The sequence below is a fragment of the Leptodactylus fuscus genome, chromosome 1, assembly GCF_031893055.1.
Source record: "Leptodactylus fuscus isolate aLepFus1 chromosome 1, aLepFus1.hap2, whole genome shotgun sequence".
NCBI classification, from domain to species: Eukaryota; Metazoa; Chordata; class Amphibia; order Anura; family Leptodactylidae; genus Leptodactylus; species Leptodactylus fuscus.
The window spans coordinates 288,298,532-288,324,403 of record NC_134265.1 but is presented as its reverse complement, the minus strand read 5'-3'; the positions used below and the strand labels follow the sequence as shown (position 1 = coordinate 288,324,403).

The window sequence follows — 25,872 nt, the reverse complement described above, 5'->3', positions numbered from 1 at the left end:
GTCTGTGAAAACATATCCAAGAGGCTGATCCGTGAGAAAAAAAAATGCAGGTTCTATTTTTTTCACAGATTTTTCACAGATTACTCAATTGTATGAACAGGTTCTTAGTTTACAGACCCAAAGCCAGAGCACTCAGTCCTGCCCTCCTAACATTTGCTGCCTGTGGTCTCGCCTTATTCTGCTTCATTACGAAATATTGTGTGAGTTTCAGTCACCATCCAAATAAATGTTCATGTCTTGTCAGCTATTTGTTTGTTACATCTGGGTAACACCAATCATTTACAATGTGAGCAGCTAAACAACAGTAGTAATCTGCAGCATGTACTACAATTGTAACACATGGACATTATCCATATACAGTACAGACCAAAAGTTTGGACACACCTTCTCATTCAAAGAGTTTTCTGCATTTTCAAGACTATGAAAATTGTAGATTCACACTGAAGGCATCAAAACTATGAATTAACGCATGTGGAATTATATATTTAACAAAAAAGTGTGAAACAACTGAAAATCTGTCTTATATTCTAGGTTCTTCAAAGTAGCCACCTTTTGCTTTGATTCCTGCTTTGCACACTCTTGGCATTCTCTTGATGAGCGTCAAGAGGTAGTCACCGGAAATGGTTTTCACTTCACGGTTGTGCCCTGTCAGGTTTAATAAGTGGGATTTCTTGCCTTATAAATGGGATTGGGACCATCAGTTGTGTTGTGCAGAAGTCAGGTGGATACACAGCTGATAGTCCTACTGAATAGTTAGAATAGTTAGTTAGAATTTGTATTATGGCAAGTAAAAAGCAGCTAAGTAAAGAAGAACAAGTGGCCATCATTACTTTAAGTAATGAAAGTCAGTCAGTCCGAAAAATTGGGAAATCTTTGAAAGTGTCTCCAAGTGCAGTTGCAAAAACCATCAAGCGCTACAAAGAAACTGGCTTACAAGAGGCCCGCCCCAAGAAAGGAAGACAAAGAGTCACCTCTGCTGCGGAGGATAAGTTCAATCGAGTCACCAGCCTCAGAAATCGCAGGTTAACAGCAGCTCAGATTAGAGACCAGGTCAATGCCACACAGAGTTCTAGCAGCAGACACATCTCTACACCAACTATTAAGAGGAGACTTTGTGCAGCAGCCGGCCTTCATGGTAAAATAGCTGCTAGAAAACCACTGCTAAGGACAGGCAACAAGCGGGAGAGACTTGTTTGGGTTAAAGAACACAAGGAATGGACATTAGACCAGTGGAAATCTGTGCTTTGGTCTGATGAGTCCAAATTTGAGATCTTTGGTTACAACCACCATTTCTTTGTGCGATGCAGAAAAGGTGAACAGATGGACTCTACATGCCTGGTTCCCACCTTGAAGCATGGAGGAGGAGGTGTGATGGTGTGTGGGGGTGCTTTGCAGGTGACACTGTTGGGGATTTATTCTAAATTGAATGCATACTGAACCAGCATGGCAACCACAGCATTTTGCAACGACATGCTATTCCATCCGGTTTGCGTTTAGTTGGACCATCATTTATTTTTCAACAGGACAATGACCCCAAACACACCTCCAGGCTGTGTAAGGGCTATTTGACCAAGAAGGAGACTGATGGGGTGCTACGCCAGATGACCTGGCCTCCACAGTCACCAGACCTGAACCCAATCGATATGGTTTAGGGCAGGGGTGCCCAATACGTCGATCGCGATCTACTGGTAGATCGCAAAGGACGTATGGGTCAATCGCGGGATGCAGGGATCTTCAGGCGGATTCTGTCTGGAAAAAACCATTGAAGTCAATGGGTTTTTCCAGACAGAATCCGCCTGAATAGGTCGTATCGCTTTTTTTTTCTGCTAATTGAAAAAAAAAAAACGCTAGCCAAAAAAAAAAAGTTAGTGGCTCCCATTGAAATGAATGGGAGGCGTTTTTGCAGGCGGATTTTGAGGGGGATTCCGTGTGAGAATCGGCTGCCAAAAAACTCTGTGTGAACTAGTTCTTAGAGAACAAAGCAGAAATCCTCTGTGGTTGTAGGCTTCTTTGAATCCTTCAGTCTCTTCAAGTAATCCCAGACAGACTGGATGATGTCGAGATCAGGGCTCTGAGGGGGCCGTATCATCATTTCCTCCACACCAGATATAGATTTGATTTAGATTTCACTTTTGTTCATTCAGTTGATTTTGTTAAAAAAAAAAAAAAAATAAGCGATTATCACTTCTATTTCTGATAGCAATCTTAGCTACATAAATAATTGTTTCCACTACTGCCTACAACTTTTGCCCATGGTTCTAGTTTATTTTAATCTGTATTTAAAAGTGCATATAAAATACCAAGGGGTTCTGATGCTTTAGTAAATGCGGCTCATAAATGTTGGCATGGTTTCTTCTAAGTCTTATTTAAGCGCTGCCACTGACTAGTTACACAGATGCCGGGGAAGACAGGCACAGAGCTGAGGAAATCATTTCTGCTTTCTTCTGGCATGCAGCTCTCAGGATCAGATCACATCTAGTAAAAACTTAGATCCCATATAAATACAATGAATACAACAGTTCTGTGGCCCTTACAGGACCAAATTCTTCATACTGGCACAAGGGCAAATCCAAAATATGTGATCTCACTTGAATTCCAGGTAAGGGTTTATTTCACTTATAACATCTATAGCTGTGACCTGACTTTCTAATTGACAGCTAGAGGGCGCTGATGTACCATCTGGAAAACAGAAGGGAACTGCAAACCAGAAAGCATGCAAGAGTCCTCCGATATCTTCTGTAAATAATTGTACGGTACAAAAAAAGAATATATGCCTCATTTATATTTAGAATGTATTTCTGCATGAAAGGTTCTGTGCTGGTATAAAAACTACATGAGGTCGACCCTGCATGCTACAATTCTTAAAAGGAACCGAAACATTCTCGAAAATATGGACGCCTACACTTATATTGTGTATTGTAACTTACAGAACTGTAAATGAAATACAAGGCCGAAGGTTAGGGATCCAGGACATGTACAGTGGTCTTTAGCAACATTTATAACCATAGTGCAAAGGATTCTCAGAAGCTTCTAAACAAACATGTACATATTTAAGGGCAGGGAAGATTTTATTTTTTAATGTAAATTGTGAGCCCCATATAGGGATCACAATGTATTTTTTTTTTTCCTATCGGTATGTCTTTGCAGAATGGGAGGAAATCCACGCAAACACAGTGAGAACATACAAACTCGTTCAGATGTTGTTCCTGGCAGGATTCAAACCCAGGACTCCAGCGCTGCAAGGCTAACCATTGAGCCACCATGTTGCCCCATGGGCAGATTTCTTTCACAAACAACAACACTTTTATATTGCAGCTCAGATCCATTCACTTAAATTGGGATGAGTTCCAATACCAAATAACCCATAAACAAGACCAGGGTCTGAAAGGAAGCAGCCATGTTTTCTAATCTCACCTATTAGCTCTAATTTATGCCAAGTGAATTATGTTTTTGGTTTTTTTTTTTATTAAGATGGTATTATATATGGTATCTAACTGGACTGTTAACCTGAGGACATTGAGGCTAGCCTAAAAGTACACAGTATATATTTATTTATATGTGACAGGCTATTTGCAAAAATTACTGCAACTATCCCAGTTATGTGAACAAGACTAATGAACGACTAGAAATATTAGACTGTGTCATAGGATTTCTACCCAACGTTTTTAAAAATACATTACATATTCCGAAATATTAAAAGATTTTCCATCGTACTGGGATGTCACATGTATGACTGTCAAGTGCACGTTATACAATGACATATGCGGATATTGTATATAATGTGTATAATTAAGGAAAGATTCCTAAAACCTCTCCATTACCTTTTGGACTCGTTTGGACCATCAAAGGCCTTTTTGTGTTAATGAGATGCTAAGTTGAGCTCTACAATTCAGAACATCTTTCCTTCTGTAACTTTCTGGCGTATCTAGGTATGTAACCAAACAAGACATACTGTGTGTCTTATGGTGTAATTGCCCTGTCTATGACAGAAAGTGTAAGTGTAGTAACCACAAACTGCTGAAAGTGCCCCACACCTCCATGATTCTACATATAAGATGGAGGTACTACTCTTGGTCATTTGGCTTTGCGAGAGGCTTCTGTCACATGTGGTTTCCTCCCTGTTTAGCAATACCCATACACTGACCAATGCGCAAACAATAATATTTTATTCAGTAAAAAAAAGCTGCAAATTATTGGCATCGCCCTGTGTAAACAAGGATGTGCTGCCAATGATCAGTGCAGCTAAATGTGATTGTTCCTCCCCATTCATTTTGTATCTGAATTTAGGCCAATGCAAATGGAAACTGATCAACTTGCTACTCTTTGGTGCCTGTCCTGGGGCTGGAATCAGCCACTGTAGCTAAATGGTTAAAATCAATGCTATATAGCAATGCTATAAAAGTCTCTATGAAGTCCTACTTCACAGCCAGCTGAATATTATGGACAGCCATGTTACAAAAACCCAATTACTTCAAGCATCAGGAATCAAAGGTAAATGTACTGTTCGTACAATAGCAAAAAAAAAACTAACAAAGGAAGAGAACCATTTGCAATTACCTGGATTTCTGCATTGATTGCTATTAAAATATGATCTATTATTATAAGTCACCATTATAGACATACATTGTGAGGAAGGGGATTTATGGATTTATTAAGACTTATGTTTCCTATGCCAGACATCTGAAAGAGCTGTACGCGAAAGATGCGCCACATTAACACCAATCTACGCCAGACGGATGTAGATGGTTTGATAGATCCTCTAAATGTAACTAAACTAATAGATGCATTGTTTATACTTTGCAAAGAGCACCCCAAGTAAACATTCACAAAGCAGGAAGAAAACGGAAATAAACTCTTGAAAACTAAGTAAATCCCACTTTAGCAGCAGTCACATTTATCCCATTTCCGGTACCAAACAGGCACTGGGTTGTCTTTCAATTATTTGGTGATTCCAAAGTACAAATCCTCTTCTTTTCAACCATTCTATAGTTGATTTACTTGTGTTTTTTCAGAGAAACTCCTGTTGCATTACAAAATGCTTTGAGTTTATTCCATCAATATGGCTAGGTGTCAAGTTGTACTTTTGTCTCCAGAACATTTTCCCTGAAGCAGGTTTTCCAGCTAGTGCTGAAAGAGATGATAGAGAATCCAAGAAACAACAAAGGGTAAAATACCTATTTAGGGACGTAAACGCCGGCGTTGTACAGTGCAGGAAAAGTGGATGAGATTCATGCAAATCCCATCCCCACTTTGCAGAAAAAATCACAGCGCGTACCCGCTGCGATTTGCAAAGCCGTTGCAGCTTTGCAAATCGCAGCATGTCAATTATATCTACGGAAACGCCGGCGGCTTTCCCGTAGATATAATGTTAAGAGAAAGTCTACAGAGGAAAACTCTGAACTTTTTCTTAAAAGCGCTGCGGAAAGAACTGCAATGCGTTCACGCCGCGGTTCTTTCCGCAGCACTTTAGGGCTGCAATTACGGCCCGTGGGGCCTTAGTCTTAAAGGGAGTCTGCCAGGTCCAAAATGTCTACCAAACCAATAATAGCGATGTGCAGGGACCTTTAACAGGCAAAAACATACCCTCGTGGTCGAAAGTCAATAAAGCAATGCAGAGACAATCATCTTTTTATCACTTGATTTGCCTATAGACAGCTATAAGTGACCTGAATGTTCCCTAAAATTGCTGCCTATTGTTACCCCTTTAGCAGTGGATGGCATTATCAGCTTCTGCCTGTCACAGCTGTTTGTAGCCAAGTCTGGCAAATTATTCTCCCACCTGATGAACTTGCAGGCTTATTTACATATCCATAAAAAGATTATCTCTGCATTGTTTCATTGGTTTGGAGTCCCCAAAGTAGGTTTCTGCTCATATTAAAGACCCCTACATAGCACTATTATTGGTTTGAAAGGCAGCTGCGGACCTGACACATGCCCTTTAAGTTGGTCCGTTACCCTTGGGTTCTTTCTCACCTCTTTCAGGACTTGCCTTCTAGATCTTGGACTGATCAATTTTCTCCATCTGTAGATAATCCATTTTTTTTAAATCTTCATGTGTCTCTATCACACATCTTCTGAGGTTGTCTGATGGTTGTTTACCTCAAGGCATGGGTCATACCACCCAATCATTCCTAAGAACAGATTGCTCAGTAACCAGGCTTCCTGTGCCTTTATTTAATTGTCATTAACACAGAGGTTCACTTACTTTTCTCTGTGCACTGTAGCTGATAATTCAGCTGGCTCAGTAACCAATATGAATGGTAGAACGGTGTCACTACTTTACACAATGTCTTATATAAATGTTGTGGCATGTGCATTAAGAAATTTTCAGTTTCCAGTCCTGACTGCTGCAACTAAATGGGAGCTACATACACATCGGTTCTATTGCTTTGGCATAGACTTCAGGCAGATAAATGCAATTCTAACATGCCATCTGTCAGTTGCAGTGTTGCCTAAGAGACTATGTGTGGATCTAACTCACAATTCACATTAATGTTTATACTAAACCCCTAAACAAGCACATTACTATGTAGATATTGAAGCTCGTGTTGATTTCAGTACACACAACATAGGGCGGAGATATTTTGCATAACAATTAAATCTCTTCTTTTCAAGTTTATGGGTAATTCTCAAATTTAATCTCGATGTTCTTGCTTTTAGTTAAAGAAACTAAAGAAAGCTCAGTGATCTGGCACAAGGAAAAAGGGATGATATATTTTATGAAGACTTTCTTGTCCTACTAGCCAACTACTGCCTGCAGTGAAGATCTTAGCTTGTAGCCTACAAGGAATATATCAGACTCCAGGCTAACATTGATTTCCCAATTCAGGTACATATCAAGAGTTGTGTTTCTTTGAAATGGCAAATTAATTGATTTAAATCAATTAACTGTTCACCCCTAACACAACGTCTTCATAACAAGAAGGCACCCGAGAAGCCAAAACTAAAAAGGTGGTCATGAGAATTGCTCAGTAGTGCACCTTCAGGCTTAGAAAATATAATATTAAATGGGCTTCTGGACATTGAATACTAAATATGGATCCTTGGAATAGCTTATAAATATCCAATAGATTGGAGTATTCCCACCAATCTGCTGTTTGAAGAAACCACAGCATTATGGGTCATAGTAGGAGTCAATGATTGACTGCTGTGATGACCTGTTCTGAGCTCACCACTTCTGGTCTGGCAAGGCCAAAAACAAAAGGGATACAGTTGGCAGCACTGGAGCAGAAGACCAGTGAAAAGTGGATTTTGTTCATTTTTAATTCAGACGATTTTTAAGCACTATTTCATTTTTGCCAGAGAATCTATTCCTTCATGCCCTTCTCCATCCCTTGGTTCAACCTTTGACTTTTTTTTTCAACCATAATGAATATGCAACCCCTTTCATTGCCTGATGTATTAAAGAATGAATATTATGTGTTCTCTTTCTTGTATTGTGGTCAGTGCTTAAATTGGGCTAGAACACGTTGGAACTCAATTCTGTGTGTCTGAAGTGGAACATAAATAACACAGTTACTTACCTCTTCTGGCTTTGGAAGGCTTCAGACCTACTTTGGTGATGTCTCAGACGTGACATGGGCCAGGGCTTCTGTTCTTATGTGTCTCAATGGGACATCATATTGTGTGTAAGGGTCACTATGGGGAATAATACTGTGTGCAAGGGCCACTATGGGTCATAATATTGTGCACAGGGGCCACTATGGTGCATAATACTGTGTGCAGGGACCACTATGGGTCATAATGGGGCATATGGGGCCACTATGGGGCATAATACTGTGTGCAGGGGCCACTATGGGGTCAGTCGGTCAGGGTCTCTGAGGTGGGGGGGACTGTTCCTCCTAAAAACTTTTCCCAATTTAAGCACTGACTGTGGTTATGTCTCCAAAGATCTTATATGATATATACATACTATATATGTTTAGCTTACAATACATTTCAGCTGAGACACATTCAATTTACAGTTTTTAATAGATTTTTTTTACACATTAACTTTAAGCTCACGCAAAGGATACAGCGCAGTTTCTTAAATAGATTATTATACAAAAAATAGTCTTTGATCATTTATCTTACACCTTGTCAGGAGCCTTATAATCTATTTATTATGAAGTCATTATATTTATATATATATGATATGAAGACTGTACATTTTGTCTGGACACAGTGCAATCCAAACGCATATATTTCTCCTTGAAAATAATAAGGATTGATCTTTGAATACTACATATATTGATCTATGGTTTGGATGAGGCTTAACGTGCACAAATCTCTTTAGAAAGCATCTCATAACTTTTCATATTAAAACAGTAGAGGCTGGGTGGGTTTATGTAAGCATTACTCATAAATGTGTTTATAGCAGAAACCTTACACTTATATACATCATTTTAAGCACAGACATTGCAGTGTCATGCTTCCATTTAAAAAAAAGCCAATTTTCATTGCAACTGCATGGCATCTACAATGTAAGATATTGCTTTGCAAATGTAGACAAGATCACAGGTTGGCTTTAAAGAGTGTGAGAGTAATGGCGACTTCTTTTGTGAACTGAAAGTGAGAAATAGAGTCATCATAAATATACCAGCCAGTATATGACATTAAAGAACAAGAAGCAGAAAGGAAATAGCGCCCTTGAGTAAAGGTCAATCCGTTTGGCTTCAGAGGGAATGACCGGCTTGGGAGGAGGCGGCTTTTTGTTGTTCTTCGCTTGAGATTTTCCCAGCCCGTTGTTAACTTCAATTGGTTTTCCATAACAATCATAATTGGACAATTCAAAATCTCTGGGCAAGCTGCCAACAATGCTGAAGTCATTGGATCTCAGGTCGGATTTAGACGTGCAGACTTTTTTGCATCTCGTTTCTCCGACCTGGGAATAATAAACAGCAAGCTAAATTATTGATCTAAAAAGGTTTGAAATAAACATCAAACGGCAAAGTGAGCGTACGTGGGGAAAAAAAAAAGAAAAAGACTGCATTTCTAAGATGCCTCTGTACATTGACATTCAGACTGTAGAGGCTGCGAACAACATGAATAGAAACAAACATTCTCCATAAAGCTTTACGGAATTATACAATATAAAAAGTCTAATAACTAATAATCATATACAGGTAAACACTTCACTACACAATGTGCAAATGTAACAAAGCCTCTTACATTTCCACTGCACAAGTAATACAAACCACTTGAGCGTTAGTCAAAAATTACATTTTGGAAGTTACATTTGCACACCATTTTTTAAATCCATGTAATTAAAATACTGAGATTAGATTTATTTTAAGCTAATACAAATGTATATATTTATGTATAATGTAGCACACAATGTGCTTGCCTAACTGAAATAAATGAACTTAAAGAGGACCTTTCACCACCTCCAACAAGTCCAGCTCTTTACATCATGTAATACCAGTAGCACCAGACACAATTTCCGTCCTACTATGTTTATATTTTCCCAGATATAAAAAAAATTAAAACACATTCGAAAATAAAAACAACATAAAAATAAAGCCCTATGTGTCCCCGAAATAAAGACGCAGAAATTAGTTGAATGAGACATACGAGAAAAATGTTACAGCCCTCAAAACTGCACATACTAAAAAACCTGAAAATGTGTCTGGTCCTGGATCACAAATTGGTACTGAAGTGGTTAAAGAATATACATACTTGCAATGTGCTGATATGAACTGGTGTACCCGTCCCATTCACTGTATTCTTTTTTGCAGCATTAGGCCCTTTTCCTTCTCCTTGCTCCGCCTTTGCAATTTTGGCTTTCTCTGCTTCGATCCTCTTTGGGCTGTTCAGGAGGACCTGTACTACAGCATACTCAACAAGGGAGGCAAAGCCAAAAAGAAGACAAGTAATAAGCCATACATCGATGGCTTTTACATAGGACACCTTCGGCAGTTCCTGTGCCAGGGTGGTACACTCTGACGCCAAGCTCAGAACTGAAAATATACCTGAAAGTAAACAGACAAGTACATCCCAATTATTTTCCATTATATATAGTAATGGCATCTTCTATACAGCTTTATGTACAGCTAATAAGTTTGAATATGTCTGTGTAACCTATAGACAGTGTATTTTTTCTGACTCATAACCATTAAGGACAAGTTTAAATAAACCCTATAGATACGACCAATATGTTCACATCTACACGGCTAGTTCCATATTTCTGTTCTGTTACAGGGACAGGAAAACAAAAATAATAGCAGTGTTGGATCAGTCATATGATGGAAGCCAACAGCACTGTGTTATTTTGTTTATTATGGTACTTTGCAAATGTTTTAGGCAGGCTTGGCATACTTTTTAAAAAAATACAAATGTTAATAGTTTATTTTTGTCAATTAACAAAATAAAGTGAATGAACAATCTAGAGATCTAAAACTCGGTATTTGGGCTGACCAACCTTTGGAGAAGGAGTCTTGAAAGTGATTATTTGGCCCCCACAAATCATGAAGGGACAGAAGGATTTGAGTAAGTCTAGATCCTCAGAAGACCTGTGCTTAATTTTTCAAGATGCTTGGAATAACCTCCCTGCCGAGTTCCTCAAAAACTGTGTAAGGGAGCCTTCACACGGAGTATACGCTCCGCTCATTCTGAATGTAAATCACGTGCATATCACATTGAAAGCAATAGGAAAAAAAGCCTTCCATTGATTTCAATGGGTAGCACTCGTATGCCGGCACCCATTCAAGTCAATGGGAGTTGGTTTTTACACGCTCATTCTGCACGACTTTTACGTTCAGAATGAGCAGAGTGTATACTCGGTGTGAAGGCTCCCTAAGGCTTGTAGCGAAACACAGCAAAAAAAAAAAAAAAAATGCTGCAGAAAAATAATCAGCATTTTTTGCTTTGGTGTTTCAGCCTAAGTGTACCTAGAAGAATTGCTGCAATTATAAACTAAACACTATCTATTACTAAAGAGGATCTGTCATCCAGTACAAAATACAAAAATGTCATACATCATGACTATTCCAAAAATTTGGAATAGTCTTAAGGCAATATCTGGTCATAGTCAACCCGTCTGCAAGGCAGAAGGAGACACACAATGGCTTAATGAAATAAATCTATTCTTCAACAGATTTGATCACACACCAGCTCCTCCCACCCCCACCTACTTGCACTCAACTGTCAACTGGTTACAATCTGATCTTCACAAAGTCTCAAGTGTGTAGGGAAATCAAGAAGATAAAAGTGGATAAGGCCAGGGGCAACACAGTGCATCATATCACAACTTACAATGGCTGCTGTTTTAAGGGCCCCTTCACACGGAGTTTACGCTTTGTGTATTCTGTACATTTTACACGTGTAAAAATAAACGTGTAAAATGTAGTTAGCCATTGAGTTCAATGGTATGTTAGTATAACGCGCGTCTTTTTGCGCGCTCATAAAAAGACGTGAGCAAAAAGACGCGCGTTATACGAACATGCCATTGAACTCAATGGCTAACTACATTTCACACGTGTATTTTTACACGTGTAAAATGTACAGAATACACGGAGCGTAAACTCTGTGTGAAGGGGCCCTTAAAATAGCAGCCATTGTAGTTGTGATATGATGCTGGAAGGCCATGCCCCCTATGATGTCATCCCGCCTGTGCTTGGAGACAGTGTGGAGAGAGAAGAAGGAAGTGACGAGACAGAGAGCAGCAGCCATATTGGCAGGATGAAAGAAGGACTATCTGTGATATATTAAGTGTTTGTGGAGATCTCTGGGGACTTTCCTGTGCAACTAAGCTGTAGATATATCAACCCAGAGGCAGAGTGTAAAGAGACAGAGCGTCTAGTGGCCACTTTACCAGAACTGCTAAGTGGATAACATGTGACGCTGACATTGTGCCCGAGTATATTGCCACCTCATATAGAGACTCTCACAGTACTGTTGAAGTACCGGACAGTAACTGCAAACCCCGGCTTAGTATATGGATTCTGCAGGACTGTCAGTGTGCTGAGCAATATCTGCTGTTGGACTCCATTGCATCCATTTGTTTTCCTGGCCTGCTGAGGAGAATTTCCTCACTTCAGAAATCGTGACAATCGTGAAGAGAAGACGCTTCAAAAGAAAAGAACGACTTTGGGTCCCACCGCGCGCTTCTACAGACTGTAAGCGGTCCACCTGGACCTCTGGGAAAAGGGGGTGCGCACCCAAATGTGAAGTCAGGGTCAGTTAGGGATAGTGTTGTGCATATTGTTCATTCAGTGTCCGTACTGCAGAAGCAGACATAGTCATAGTGAAAACAGCTAAATCTACCTTGAATTGTTCATCCTACACTGTGTATTTTACTTGTCCTTTCTCTTGTTATTTTATTGTTAATTTTCTTTTATTAACCTATAGTAAATACATTTTTTCCCTTGAAATTTACCACCACGTCTGCGTTCATTTCTGGTTGCGGAGTCCAAACCACCTGCTTGCTCTCGGTTCACACATGACATCCCACTCAATAGCAGAGGTAAGTGATAATATAAATCTTACAGGTAGGTGCCACTCCTTAATGATGGGTGAAGGTCATGGGATGGATTGTTCTGGCACACGGATGTCCCACATGTAAAGAACGTATGTCAGACACACAGATGGGAATGTTTTACATATGGAATGATCTGAGAACAAAAACGATGAAAGCATTACCAACCTACTTTACAGTGAAATTACAGTTATATTATATACATCTTTATGTACCATCGGTAAGGGTCAAGTTATATGTGTAACATAAATAGACCGATCGTGATCACTGTGGCAGATCTAAGAGAATGGAACGTGGCAAAATGGTTCTTTTCAACTATTTACCAACAGACAAGCTGCAACGTTCACAATTCTTTCCTTTGGCTGAGGCCACATGCCGTAAAGAAGCTACTCTTTTTTTTCTTCTGAAGATTTTGCTGTGGGTTTAGGAGAAGAATACATACTTCTTTTATATTTCCCCTTCCTTTTAAAGGCCCTCTTGATGGCCGATGCCCTCTTGACGGATCGATTTTAAAATCTGATTTCCGATCATTTTTCATTCGAACCCGATCTCGGTCCCAATTCCGATCCCAATGCAAGTCAATAGGATTTTTTTTATTATTCGGAGATCGGATTTTAAAAGCAATCCTACCCCCTGGTGTCCACTTACCTCCAGAGATGGCTGGTCCTGTGCCCCGTGCCTTCATTCTTCGCCTCGCTGCTGCTCCACGCTGCTCTTCTCTCTTCGCTGCCCCCTCCCTGCCAGGTTAGGAGAGTGTGGGCGGGTACTGGGAGGGGAGACGTCACGTCTCCCCGACCTGTACCCGCCCACACTAAACCACAAGCCCCGCCTACCTAGCACTTTAAACACTAACCTGGGAGGCAGGGCAGCGAGGCAAGAAGAAGGAGGGCACTGGAGCAGCCATCTCTAGAGGTAAGTAGCTGCTAGAGATTTAGTTTAGCCTTCCATTCGAATGAATGAAGGCAGCCGGCGCACAGGGGGTTAAGGCTGTGTGTCGGCTGCTTCCATTCATTCCTATGGAACTGCAGCGGAGCCTTCACACTGAATATACATCGTATACTCAGTGTGAAGGCTAAGCAATACATTGTTGGAAAAATCGCCGATTTCGATCCCACATAAAAAGATCGCTCAACCCTAATCTTCACCAATAAAAGCAGCTTTTTTGCACCATGCAGCTTCAGCCTTTGGCTGCCATATGTACAACGCCCTAGTATAGATCTGAGGAGATCAATGGAAAATTGGACCTCAGAATTCTACTATGTGTTCTTAAAAAGGTAAGTAAGGACTTCAATACTACAGTAGCAATAGACGTTGGTGAACACATAGGTAGAATTCTTTCTAATAATGGTAGTCACTGAAAAATAATAGAAAGCAAAAGCAAAACGGATGGTAGCAATGCCTTCATAAACTAGCATTATTAATGATATATTCACTGCTGAACAGATGATCAGAAATGTATACATGAAAATGACAGATTTATGATCATTTTACTATAGGTTACCTAGTGGTACTCGGGCTGCGCTAGCATCAGGGTTAATCCAAAAGGACAGCCAAGAAAGGACAACGATAAGCAGTGTAGGTGCATAAACACCCATCATATAGAATCCAACCTGTCTCCTTAACGTGAAGATGACCTCTACACAAGTGTAGTAGCCTGGAAATATAATAGACGATCACGTTAAAAATCATTGACATAGTAAACATTTGATGTAATGATCACTTGTTCTACAGTCACAGTAATACAGTTTAGTGAAGTCCCACTTTTACATGTACAAGCCATATCTCATGGAAGCAGTAATATGATACAATGCCAAGTGCGAGCAGCGTCTCAGCTAGGTGGGTAAATCCGGTATCCTACATGAATGATGAATTTTGGCAACATCACAAAGAGCTGTAAATAGAGTAACACTGCTGCCTTTTATAGCTCTTGCCACTCTAGAATAAGCAACCTTTGTTATTTTCAAGCGACACCAATAATTTATCAGTCTCTCTCTCACTTCAAAGAACCTGAAATTTTTTTAAAAATTTAACGGAAATTTGGCAATATCCTTATTAAACATCTCCTACTGCCCTGTGTCTACAGCTCATATACAGAATTATGTACATTGAAGGTTGTATTCCACCAAATACTCTTGTTCCTATACATGTAGGTTTTTGCTGTTCGCTTGAAAAATCGGACATCTTTGCGAACGGACACTTAACGACAGACACAGACTTTAATGATGTCCCATTAAATCAATGCAAAATGTAATGGACACTAGCTGTCAGACAACAACGCTAATGTGAACGCCCCTAAGATCTGATATTGGTGCCATATCTTAACAATACACCAAAGTAAAAGTATATAATAAAAAAAAACACTAACATTTTAATACTGCGTCCATATGCAGAAACTGAACTTTTTATTTCCTTACTGTACAAAGAACTATACTCCCCTGACATGAAAATCAATGTTTTGTACTGTACAACTTTATCTGACCTTTTGTAGATGCAGTACAACCTGGCACATGCTGGTTAAGATCAATGCTCAGGTTTCCAGAGATCATACAGCGAGGTTCGAACATCATTCTCTGCACTTAGTGCATTTAGTTTTATTTTCTGCTTTTTTTAGAGTCTTAAAATGATGAGGCTTTGAGTTGAAATATCCATACTGAATTGACTCTAGGTACGTCGACATCTTAATGTCTGCGTATGGATACTTTCAACTGCAGTAAGTGGTTGCAATAGAAAGTATTCATGAAAATATGTGTGATTAAGGTCCCACTAATGATATCTGGATACCAATAAATCTGCTTGTAGCTGGGGGAAATCATTACTGTGAATATTTCATGAAGAGAATATTTAATAAGTGCAATTTAAGAGGATGTGAACAGAAGGTGGCCTTGATATCTTGCACATCAATTTGATAATTTTGGCAAATTGTTAATCTCTTCTAATTGAAGGTGGGGATGTAAGTTTACACCAGGGATTGACAACCTTCAGCAATACAGCTGCTGCTAAAAATACTGTATAGTACCCATAATGTTCTAATACGTCACTGTAACCAACATGAGGTCTCTATGAATACAATAAGCACCTCGGATCTTTTGTCATAAAGCTGAACTTCTATCTGGAAACAAGTCATGCCAGAGGTTCTGTAAAAGCTACAGAACAATGTAACTTCCTATATACCTAGCAAATTGTTAAAGGAGTTTTCTTCTGCCTTCTCAATCTTCTTCTCACTTCCTGTATACTGTAACAAGCTGGTGGGTTGGTTTGGGCTGTTTCATGAAGAGGACACTGTGACATACCTCAATAGATAAAGACATTGCCTTTACCATGAGAGATTACTACTAGATTTCTAATCTAAATTTAGTTCAAATAACATGCACAGTAAATGTATATCACATAACACAGGGTTAGAGAACACTTGCTTTCTACCAGAACAGACAATGGACTTACAGTAAACTCAGCTGTTTCTTTGTGTTTACATACAGAGATAATCCACACTGTCTGAACCTTTATCAGTAAAATGGAATTTGGTCCTGAGTAGAGATGAGTGAGTATATTCGATCGAATACCTCCCCTCCATAGACATTGGTGTTAAAAAAAAAAAAAAAAAAAGGCGCCAGCGGAGGTTGGAGGGGAAACAAATATTTCCTGCCTCTCCGTGTGGTATTCGACTGAGTACACCAATAACTTTCCAAATGGAGGTTTTTGATCAAATAATAGTATTCTATTCGCTCATCTCTAGTCCTGAATAATCAGGTCAGCTAACAGCAAGAAATAACAGCTTTAAAAGCAAGCATGATCCTGAGAACTCATCCCCCTCCCCTCCAGATAGGAGTCAGTTACTGAGATTAGATAACAGGCTGGGTACTTTGACAATAAACAATAGGAGATATAATTTCACATAGCATGCAAACAAAGCAGCATTAATAAAGCAAAGTATTTAGAAAATTCTTGAATTTACGAAAGCAAACAGTTTAAAAAGGATCCTTGAGATGGGAATAGCCCTTGAAGGGTGTGTTATACCTTAGAAGACACTTAACCACAGTAGAAGGTGGAGGAGATTCATGTAAATCACAGATATAGCAATGTAATGCTGCAACATTACTTCTTGGGTTCCCTTCCTCAGTAGACTAGAATTAGCCAAAACTTCTATCTTAATGGAAATTAGAGTTTCAATGAACTTTGATCTTTCCTTAATCTTTGAAAATAAATTCTGACATATCATAATACGTTATCTAATGCAGAGCCCTTCTTATTAAAGAAGAAGGTGCTATGGAATATGGACACTTGTGTATTTAAATATTTTTTTATAAGCAAATATATTTGTTTGTTTTTTTGTTTTTTTTACATTGGGTTTAATTTACATTTTGCTTAATTTGCTGAGGACGCTGCAGTGTCCCTAGCGGACCCAAAGAACGGCAACCCAGGCGCAGATGTGAACCTAGCGTAATCTTGTTTTTTAAACATGCCAACAGTTTTTGGGCTGAACAAAACCCTTCCTTAGGTACTTCTATAGATCTCTACTGTACATCCCCATAGGATGTGATTGTTACTGTCATGAGCCGCTATCGCTGGGTTCACACTAGCGCCCGGACTCCATTTTCAGGTTTCTGTTTTCTGGATGCAGACCGGGTCCGGCCGTGAGCGCCGGTGAGCATTTTATGCTCTCCGCCCCAAAACTGTTTTTTTTAAACCGGGCACAGAGTACTGCATGTCCGACTCCGTGTCCGGTTTAAAAAAAAAACGGTTTTGCGGCGAGAGCTTAAAACCCCCACCGGCGCTCACGGCCGGACATGTTTCAAACCCATTCAAATAAATGGATATGAAAGAGTCCTGCAGCTTTCCGTCTCCTGCCTCTGTTTTGTGCAGGAAACGGAAACCTGCATGAACGGAGACCGGGCGCAGATGTGAACGAGTACTGTATATTGGGTCCTTGTTTTTGTGGATTATCAGTTTTAGGATGTGCATACTAAACACATAGTGTAGGCAAGTATAATGGAAATTCAGTGATTAGATCTGCAACACCATAGATAAATAGTCTCTGTATTCTAATGTAATAGACTAGCTTGACCACAGATGTAACCGGCAATCCTTTGCCTCTGTTTCAAACAAATATCCAGTTACAATATATCAATAACCTATATTGATGACCCAAATTTGTGACCAAGAAGCACAACTCAATACAGATGACGTCTTCTGTGGTAAATTAAACACCTCAGTCTACTGAATAAGTAACCAGAATACTACTCACCGGTGCCTTTGTAGTACTTTGTACAATTACCATATTCAATATCTTCTGTTTTAATATCAAACTGAGGCAGAGCAATCTTTTCCATTTGAACAGGGTCTCCTGACTGCCAAATGAACCGCAAATCATCTGTTGTGTATCCAACTGCACAAAGATGGAAAATATATTTCAGAGATACAGTATAAAACACATTTAGCTTTTTCCAAGCTACAATGATCTGTGTTGAATGCATACCCTGAGCTGATAGCAAATCAATCCGTGCCACCAGGAGGGCTTATAGTCTAACCCCTTTATATTGCGCAGTGCTACTAGGGCTAAACTTACTGGAAGACAATTTACTTTAAGTACTGTGGGGCATACTTACTAATACAGTTTTGGTTTTACACTAGAAAGTCCTAAACTGTAACAGATCTATCATTGTATTTAAAGAGGACCTTACATGTCCTCCTGCACATGCGGTTTTATATACTGCTAGAAAGCCGACAGTGTGCAGTCTAGCTGAGCTGTGAAGAGCGCCTCCCTCCCCTTCCCTCCCAGTACAAATCTATGGACGAGTACTGTCAGGGGGGCTAGACTGTCAGGAGCAGCCTTGTGACAGTGAGCAAAAGATCAGTGCCGATACTAACAGCACCAATATCTCCAGCCACGGTGGACATAACAGAAAAAACGAAACTGCGCTAATTTATGATCACTGTCGGATTTCTAGCAGTACATAGAACCTGCAGGAGGACATGAAAGGTCTTCTTTAAGACTGTTTAATAAATTTGTTGCATTATTTGACTTTCTAGCTTTTCTGGATTAGTTTACACCAGAAAAATTAGTCAAATTTTGGTGAATGGTGGTGAAACTTAGGCTGCAACTACTTCTGTGAAACCATGCCCTTTCCCACAAAGCCATCTGTCTTATACAAGTCACAAAACTGTCTATAACACTTGCTAAATCTTGTGCAAAGCATGTTAGGGTTGGTTCACACTAGCGCTTGTGTTCCGTCCGGAAGAAGTCTGCATGGACATCCCCCAGACGGAATACAATCGCAATTGCCAGCGACGTGCTGTTAAAGCACACAGACCCTATAGACTATAATGGGCTCCGTGGGCTTGCCACGCACTGCCCACACAAATCATTAATGCGGGCAGTGCGCATCAAGTACAACAAGTACCCATTATAGTCTATGGGGTCTGTGTGCTTTTACAGCACATCACTGGCAATTGCGATTGTATTCTGTCCGGGGGTGTCCATGCGGAATGGAATATAAAATATAAGCGCTAATGTGAACCAACCCTTAGACAGTTTTTGTCACAAATGTCAGACTAAGCCTGGTGCATTTTGCTTAGTAATCCTCCCCAGTATGGCTCTGGAAGAATGACACAGTCCAGAGTATCCCGAGGAACCAACTAAAAATAAGGAGAACCTACCTACTGTATGTATTGCTATAACATGTAAAATGTCTAGGTGCAGGTTATGTAATATCAAGAGACACATTTTTTATTTTATTTTTTTTTAAAAGGTGCATTATCCAGAGTTATGACATGTATTCAAGAAGCAGCACCACACCTATGTATGGGTTGTGTCTGGTATGGAAAATCAGCGCTACTGAAGTGAATGGAGCAATATATATACACTGTCTACCAATAAGTAATTGGACACCAATGCAAATGAAGATATCTGCGGTCGTGATGTAAGTCCTTCCATTGTTAAATATTGTGTAGGAAACAGCATTGGCATTAGTCACATGCAAGATGCCACGAAGTGCAAAGTTGTCCGATTTCAAGAGAGGGGTAATTATCGGGTACAACAGACCCAACCAATGTTACTTCCAGGATGACAATGCCAGCTATCATGTAGTGAGGTCTACCATTGCTTGGTACAGTGACAATCAGGTTAATCGGCCTGCCCAGAGCCCATGCTTGAACCCTAAGGGGTGAAGCAGCCATCCAAAAATCAGTGAAAGAACCTGTCTTCTCTAATCCGAATGGAATAAAATACCACTAGCCATCATACAAGAACTTATGGAAAGCATGCCCTGGAGGGTTGAGGCTGTAACTGCCGCTTGTAGAGGCTCTACCAACTATTGAATATGAATAAATATTGTTCTTCTATTCTACCACAGGTGTCCAAATACTTATTGGTAGACAGTGTACAACCCGGTGACAGGTATGGTACTGTCTGTGAACAAAAGCAAACATCGACGCTCATGAGGGGGACTAAGATCAAACCATTCAGAAAGATTTCAGAAAAAAAGCATATTCAAAAACATTGTTATTTACATTTGGAAAGCTAAGAAGGACTATTTGTGTTGTCAGACGGTTCATTTATATATCTAGGTCTGTCTGAGCCCATGTTACTATCTTTGTAGAGTGCAGTGGGAATCCGGAAGTTATGTTCATCTGTCCACGTGGCAGACACTCCGACTCTTGATCACAAGACAGACTCTGTTCTATTCTACGGACAGGCAGCAGGAATACAGTAGGGCTGATAGCAGCTCAGAAAGCCAGAGTGGCAACAGCAAAAGAATAGAACAAAGACTTAAGTACTTCCACTGACTCTGCAAATGTAATCAGCAGGGCTCTGGGGTCCAGGATATATTATAACATATTCACTGGTAATGGTTTGAAATGTAGACATCTATCGGTCAAGAGGAAACACATTTTTGGTACGTACAACTTTCCAGCTGCATCTTGCACCGTTGCGTATCCATTGGAAATAATGTTAAGTCCAAGGGACAGGACAAAGTAATGGATAACCTAAGTAAAAAAAAATACAAATTACATTATGTATAACGGACAAGTAATTCAGTTCCAAAAGGGGTCATCTGGGTTTATGTAAATTGTTATATAATGAAATCCTATAAAACTTGTTTTACTTTCTCACCATTTTCAAAATCTCTACTTGTTGTCATTGTATGGAGGCATTTTAGCCTCTAAAGAATGTCTATTTCTTCATGGTTTGTGGGTTGCCATTTCTCACTCTGGAAATATGTGGAGCTTTCTCCCTAGTAAATGTAAACCTTGGTAAAATGGGAATCATATTATCGGTACTTATATTAATTTTGCAGAAATTGTCTTCCACTTGTAAAATCTACATCCACTTCATCTGAGCTTGACAAGAATAAAAAACGGCACAGATACTCTGGTGCGAGTCTCAGAACTCGCCATTCTTGATAATTTTTGTTGTTTATTAAATGGAATTATTGTTGTGGTGTTTATGGCCAGGACTATGCTGTAAAACAGATCATTAAATAATGTAAAAGGGAGTCTGGCAATAGGGATGAGCAAATGCAAGTAAAGACACTTCTAGATACCTTAGAGTCACCTGAATGGACTAGTTATTTTTATCCTCCTATGCCCTATGTTGCAAAGATAAGCGTATAAAAGCAATTCTGCAAATGAACAGCCAGGAGCACTGATGGTGTTTCCAGTGCTCTGTACCGCTCCATTTATATTGGCCACTGTTCATGTAAGAATGACAGGGTCTGGCAGAGATACCAAAGTTTTGCCGGACAAGTATTCTCGCGTTTGTGCCAAACTTAGGAGTATCGACACATACGCACAACCACTTGCTGCTGAAGCTCTGACCCTTCTCTTCATCCAGAAGCCACAATCCACGTAATTTCAGGTGAATGCAAATACTGAATATTTAGAAACGATGAAGGAGGTTATATCGCTTACATAGCAGCCACATTTTGGAAAATAAACATTTATTGAGAATTGCATTAATTCATATTTCACTGGGTAACCCAACTTTTTTTTTTTTGGTCAGCGTGCACCACTCCATTCATTTCAATGGGAGTGCCATAAATAGCCGACGTACAGCTTTCTATGGATAGGGGATAACTTGCTTCTAAGGCTATGTTCACATCTGAGTTGGAGTCTGTGTTTAGAGACTCCGTCACAACGTGCATCCAAAATCGACAGAAAAAAAAGTTCTGCAAGTCCAACTTTTTCATCTGGTGGTTTTGGTGTAAAAGAAGGCACACCAGACTAATCCCATTATAGTTAATGGGGTCTGTCGGGTTCCATATGTGATCGCTGTTGTATCGGTCTGCCTATCCTTTCCTCTACGCCTCTAATTCCTCTATATCTAAACTGCCAATCTGACAGACCAGAATCCGTGTTAAGAGTTCGCTTTCAGCTAATATTTAGTGGCACGGTCTTTCATTGCCTTCACAGCGTAGTACCTACCAAGTTGCTAAAACTTTCCACATATAAATATATGTACTTCACAAAAAAATGGGGATTATAAACTGAAGGAAACTTACCTCATGCTAAGTAGGACATCTCCATCACGAAAAATAAATAAGAGGATGTTTTCTTGGGTGACATCATGAAAGTTGGCATTCTTTTCATTTGCAAAAAATAAATCTGGCTTCCATAGACACTTAAACATTGTTGGATCTACTGTGAGGGCATCTGAGCCTCTGAAATCATTGGGAAGCTTTAGTCGGGGGTCATTCCATCTCTGCCTTAGAAAGATATTGACCCTGTAGTCCTGCAAAAAAATACACAGAATTTGTAGTTGAGGTAAATGAGGCCAGGAACAGCTCCCATCCACATCATTATCCTATAATCAAGAAGTATCCAAGATTTATGCATGTCACCTAACCACACCCGTTAAAATAAATGAGAATTTATTAGATGTAAAAAGTAGCTTTTCCATCTTCTGTTTCTTTTAAAGTGGATCGTTCTTTTCCATTTACTTACAGAAAATCCAAGTAATCTTGTTTGCACATGACATTTAACAAGCGCTACCTGAGCAAAAGAGTAGGTGGTAGACAAGGCGGTGGTGTATAAACAAAGCCGCCACTGTTTTCATCTGTCTTGTAGGTGCAAAGTCTGATGTCAGACTAGCTGGAATTATTGGCATACTATATGAAACACATTAAAGAAATTTGTTTTGACTTAATAAAGTTTGTTTCAAAACAACTTAATTCTTGAAAAATGTAAATAAATATATATACAATATATATATATATATATAAGTCAGTGGGCTGTCCATATAATATGTCAATGTGCAATGAAATGTAGAGCTTAAGACCAAGGCTGTATCAGGAAAAAAGTTACCAACATCAAAATAAAATGATTATTTATAATTATATGTTATACAATTATTAATATGTGATAATCAGATGTTTAGTTTCATTGCACTTTAATCTCTAGCTTTTTAACAAATTTGGTCTTTGAAGAGGACATTTCACGTCCTCGGGCACATGCGGTGTAATACACCGCTAGAAAGCAAACAGTGTGCTAAATTCAACGCACTATCGGCTTTCCCGTTCTGTGCCCTCGCTGAAGAGCTATCGGTGCCATTACTGTAGCTCTTCAGTGTCAGAAGGGTGTTTCTGACACTCTGTCAGGGACTCCCCTCCTGACGGTAGCGTCTATAGTACTGTACTGTGAGAGGGGGCGTTCCTTACTGCCCAGGGATGACGCTCACTGCTCAGTGTCATGGCTGGGGAGTAAGGAACGCCCCCTCTCACAGTATAGCGCAATAGATGCTACCATGTCAGCTTTCTAGTGATGTATTACACCGCAGGTGCCCGAGGGTGTGAAAAGTCCTCTTTAAAGATGGCGGTTGCTCTCCTGTCATGTTGCCATAGCAACTGGGTCTCTGCTGTATTCTAGCCAATGCCCATAATCAGGGTCTGCATCCATCATTCAGTCAGTTGTTAGTCTATTGTTCTGATTCTTTAACAGATCATATCAATGGGCAAGGTAACACAGTGTAAACATAGATTTACATAAAAAACCTGCAATTCCATCATTTCATATGAAGCACGGACAGACTTTTCAATATGATTCTAATTATTGTGTATGCCAAATATTCACCATATTAAGGGGTCTGAAATAACAAATTTCATTCCAGACTGACAACCCATATTCCAATGTTCTCCTAGAAGATAGCTGGAAACATCAATGAATGATACTAGGATCCAGTGAAGTCTATTGAAGCGTCACCTAATTCTGCTCTACATAAGTTAAATGATGCCTTACTAACAATTGCCAGGGGCCACTTCTAACCCTTTTCTCTGATATCTTTTCCAAATATCTCCTGCCAATGTGCCTGAAGGAGCAGGCTGTCAAATGGATTTAGAAAAAATCTTTGCATAGTAGAGACTGCTGCTGCAAAACGGAAAACAGGATAAAGCTTCATGCAATGTTTCTATATAACTACTTGAGATTACTCTTTATCATATAGTAAATGTTCTATCCACTTGACCAACTGATGTTAGAGATTATAGTGTAAATGACTATTTATAGCAGGCTTTCCTGCTAAGACTGGTAATATCCTTTCCGTGACTCAGACCTTGTAACAAGGTGATAATTTACTTTAACTACACCTTGACGGAAGCACAAATTTCAGGTCCCTTATTAAACAGTGCGCAGAATCTCAGAATATAGCACCACAAGATATCTGCTTTCCATTATTTATCATGCTAATCCGCAAGGATCAGAAGCTGGCAACCCCAAGCTGCAAAAATCAGCAGCAGTGTGTTAAATATAGAAAAGAAGCCGAAAAATTAAAAATAAATCAGCTCTAGAGCCAAATAGCTGACAGCAAATGGCAAGCTTGTAGGTTTAGTTGAATGCTCAACTTAGTATTCTTCTTTAAAATGAGTCAAGAAAATGTGGATGGCTCCAGTTAGTGGCGCTGAGTGATGTTTGACGTAGGATTCTCAGCCAAGAAAAAGGAAATATTAAGTATAAAGTATGTGCGGTTAAGAGCACAACCCAATCGGGGAAGAGGGGAACGGAGATCAAAAGGTCTCCCTCTGAGTACTTGCTTTATGCCGTCGCCACTGTTTTCATTGGCCAAAAATGTGAACTTGTGCACCAAGTTAATATCGTGTTCCAAATACTCTATTAGAGGTCCTCACATTTCTGACATCAGTCAAATACAGTTTTTTTTCTTATATTGGCTTGAAGGTAAACTAAATCAATCGCACACATTGTTCTAGTTACTTCATGCAGGCAGATTAGCTATAGTGAAGAATTACACATTTATTATATATTACCACCTACATTCCTCTGCCTTCACTATTCATTCCTTCATTTAGGAAAACCTGGCCTGTAGCTCCACTCTTATTTCTCATGTGATGATTCCCTATCCTGAAGATGACCTTAAAGAGGACCCCCTGACACCAGAAATCTGTTTTATCTGACAAGTTAATACCCTCCAATGTATAATTTTTCTCAATCTGACTCATTCATTCTTCAAAAAAAAAAAAAAAACCCCGCATACCAGTATGTGAATGACCCCAATCCTTGAAGGAGTCAGGTCTGAGCTTCATGTACTCACAATAGCAACATTCACTACATGAAAACCTAAGATTTAGATGGTCATTGCACAATCCTACTGCTTTGACTAAAAAACTACCATATAGTGTATTAATACTGCAGTTCTCAATACATCATGGAATCTTGTCGCTCTGACTAAAAGTGTATGATCTACTGCAGTTATCAATGTACATATTCTAAGTTGTTGTACTGTATATAAACACACATTTTAAAAAATGCTATCTTCTGCATTAAAGGGGTTGTCCAGTATTTGGAGGAACCAGTTTGGGGGCCATGGTGGGTGTAAAATAAAAAAAAAAAAAAAAAAGCATAATCATCTATTCCCATTGTTCAGTTGTCCGCTATTGGTCCCCTTTCCATTGTATGCTCTGGCTTTGCAGTGCTGGAAGCCCTGAGACTTATGTGACGGAAAGGAGACCATGAGTGGACAATGGCGCTCTGGGGCGAGTATGCCTGTTTTTCTTTTACTCCCAACCCAGTCCACCCTAAAGGATGCTCCAAATCCTTGCCAATCCCTTTAAAGGAGACCGTGAGTGGACAATGGCACTCTGGGGCGAGTATACCTTTTTTTTCTTTTAATCCCAACCCAGTCCACCCCAAAGAATGCTCCAAATTTTTGCCAATCCCTTTAATACTGCAGTTACCAGTCAGATGTCACATTCTACATATCATACATTCACTGTATGGCAAACTTTGGGCATAGGAGTCTTATTTAGGAAAATGCTTTAAATATCTTAGTCTATTAGTGGTGTGAATGGTACTTATTATAACAACTAGTTAGATTCCAGATTTATTTTTATAGAGTTGGAACTTAGAGATGTGATTTAATTGATTGATCTTGAAAACACTTTTGATACTTCAACGAAGTAAGAAAAAAATTTAAT

General features: G+C 39.5%; 1 protein-coding gene across 2 annotated transcripts in view; it reads right to left on the bottom strand.

Annotated features, from left to right (window-relative positions):
* Nucleotides 1-8,521: 8,521 nt before the first annotated feature.
* GLRB (glycine receptor beta) overlaps nucleotides 8,522-25,872 on the bottom strand; it is a 71,314-nt gene continuing 53,963 nt past the window's right edge. The window contains exons 5-10 of one of the 2 annotated variants that reach the window (XM_075257548.1): nucleotides 21,952-22,181; nucleotides 20,355-20,437; nucleotides 17,697-17,837; nucleotides 13,956-14,108; nucleotides 9,658-9,950; nucleotides 8,522-8,863 (exon numbers count right to left, since the gene is read on the bottom strand). In XM_075257548.1, coding sequence (XP_075113649.1) covers nucleotides 8,567-8,863; nucleotides 9,658-9,950; nucleotides 13,956-14,108; nucleotides 17,697-17,837; nucleotides 20,355-20,437; nucleotides 21,952-22,181 — 1,197 coding nt within the window. In that variant the 3' untranslated portion in view covers nucleotides 8,522-8,566. Of the gene's footprint in view, nucleotides 8,864-9,657; nucleotides 9,951-12,439; nucleotides 12,591-13,955; nucleotides 14,109-17,696; nucleotides 17,838-20,354; nucleotides 20,438-21,951; nucleotides 22,182-25,872 lie in introns of those variants that run through there. The other variant, XM_075257558.1, reaches the window with a different exon arrangement.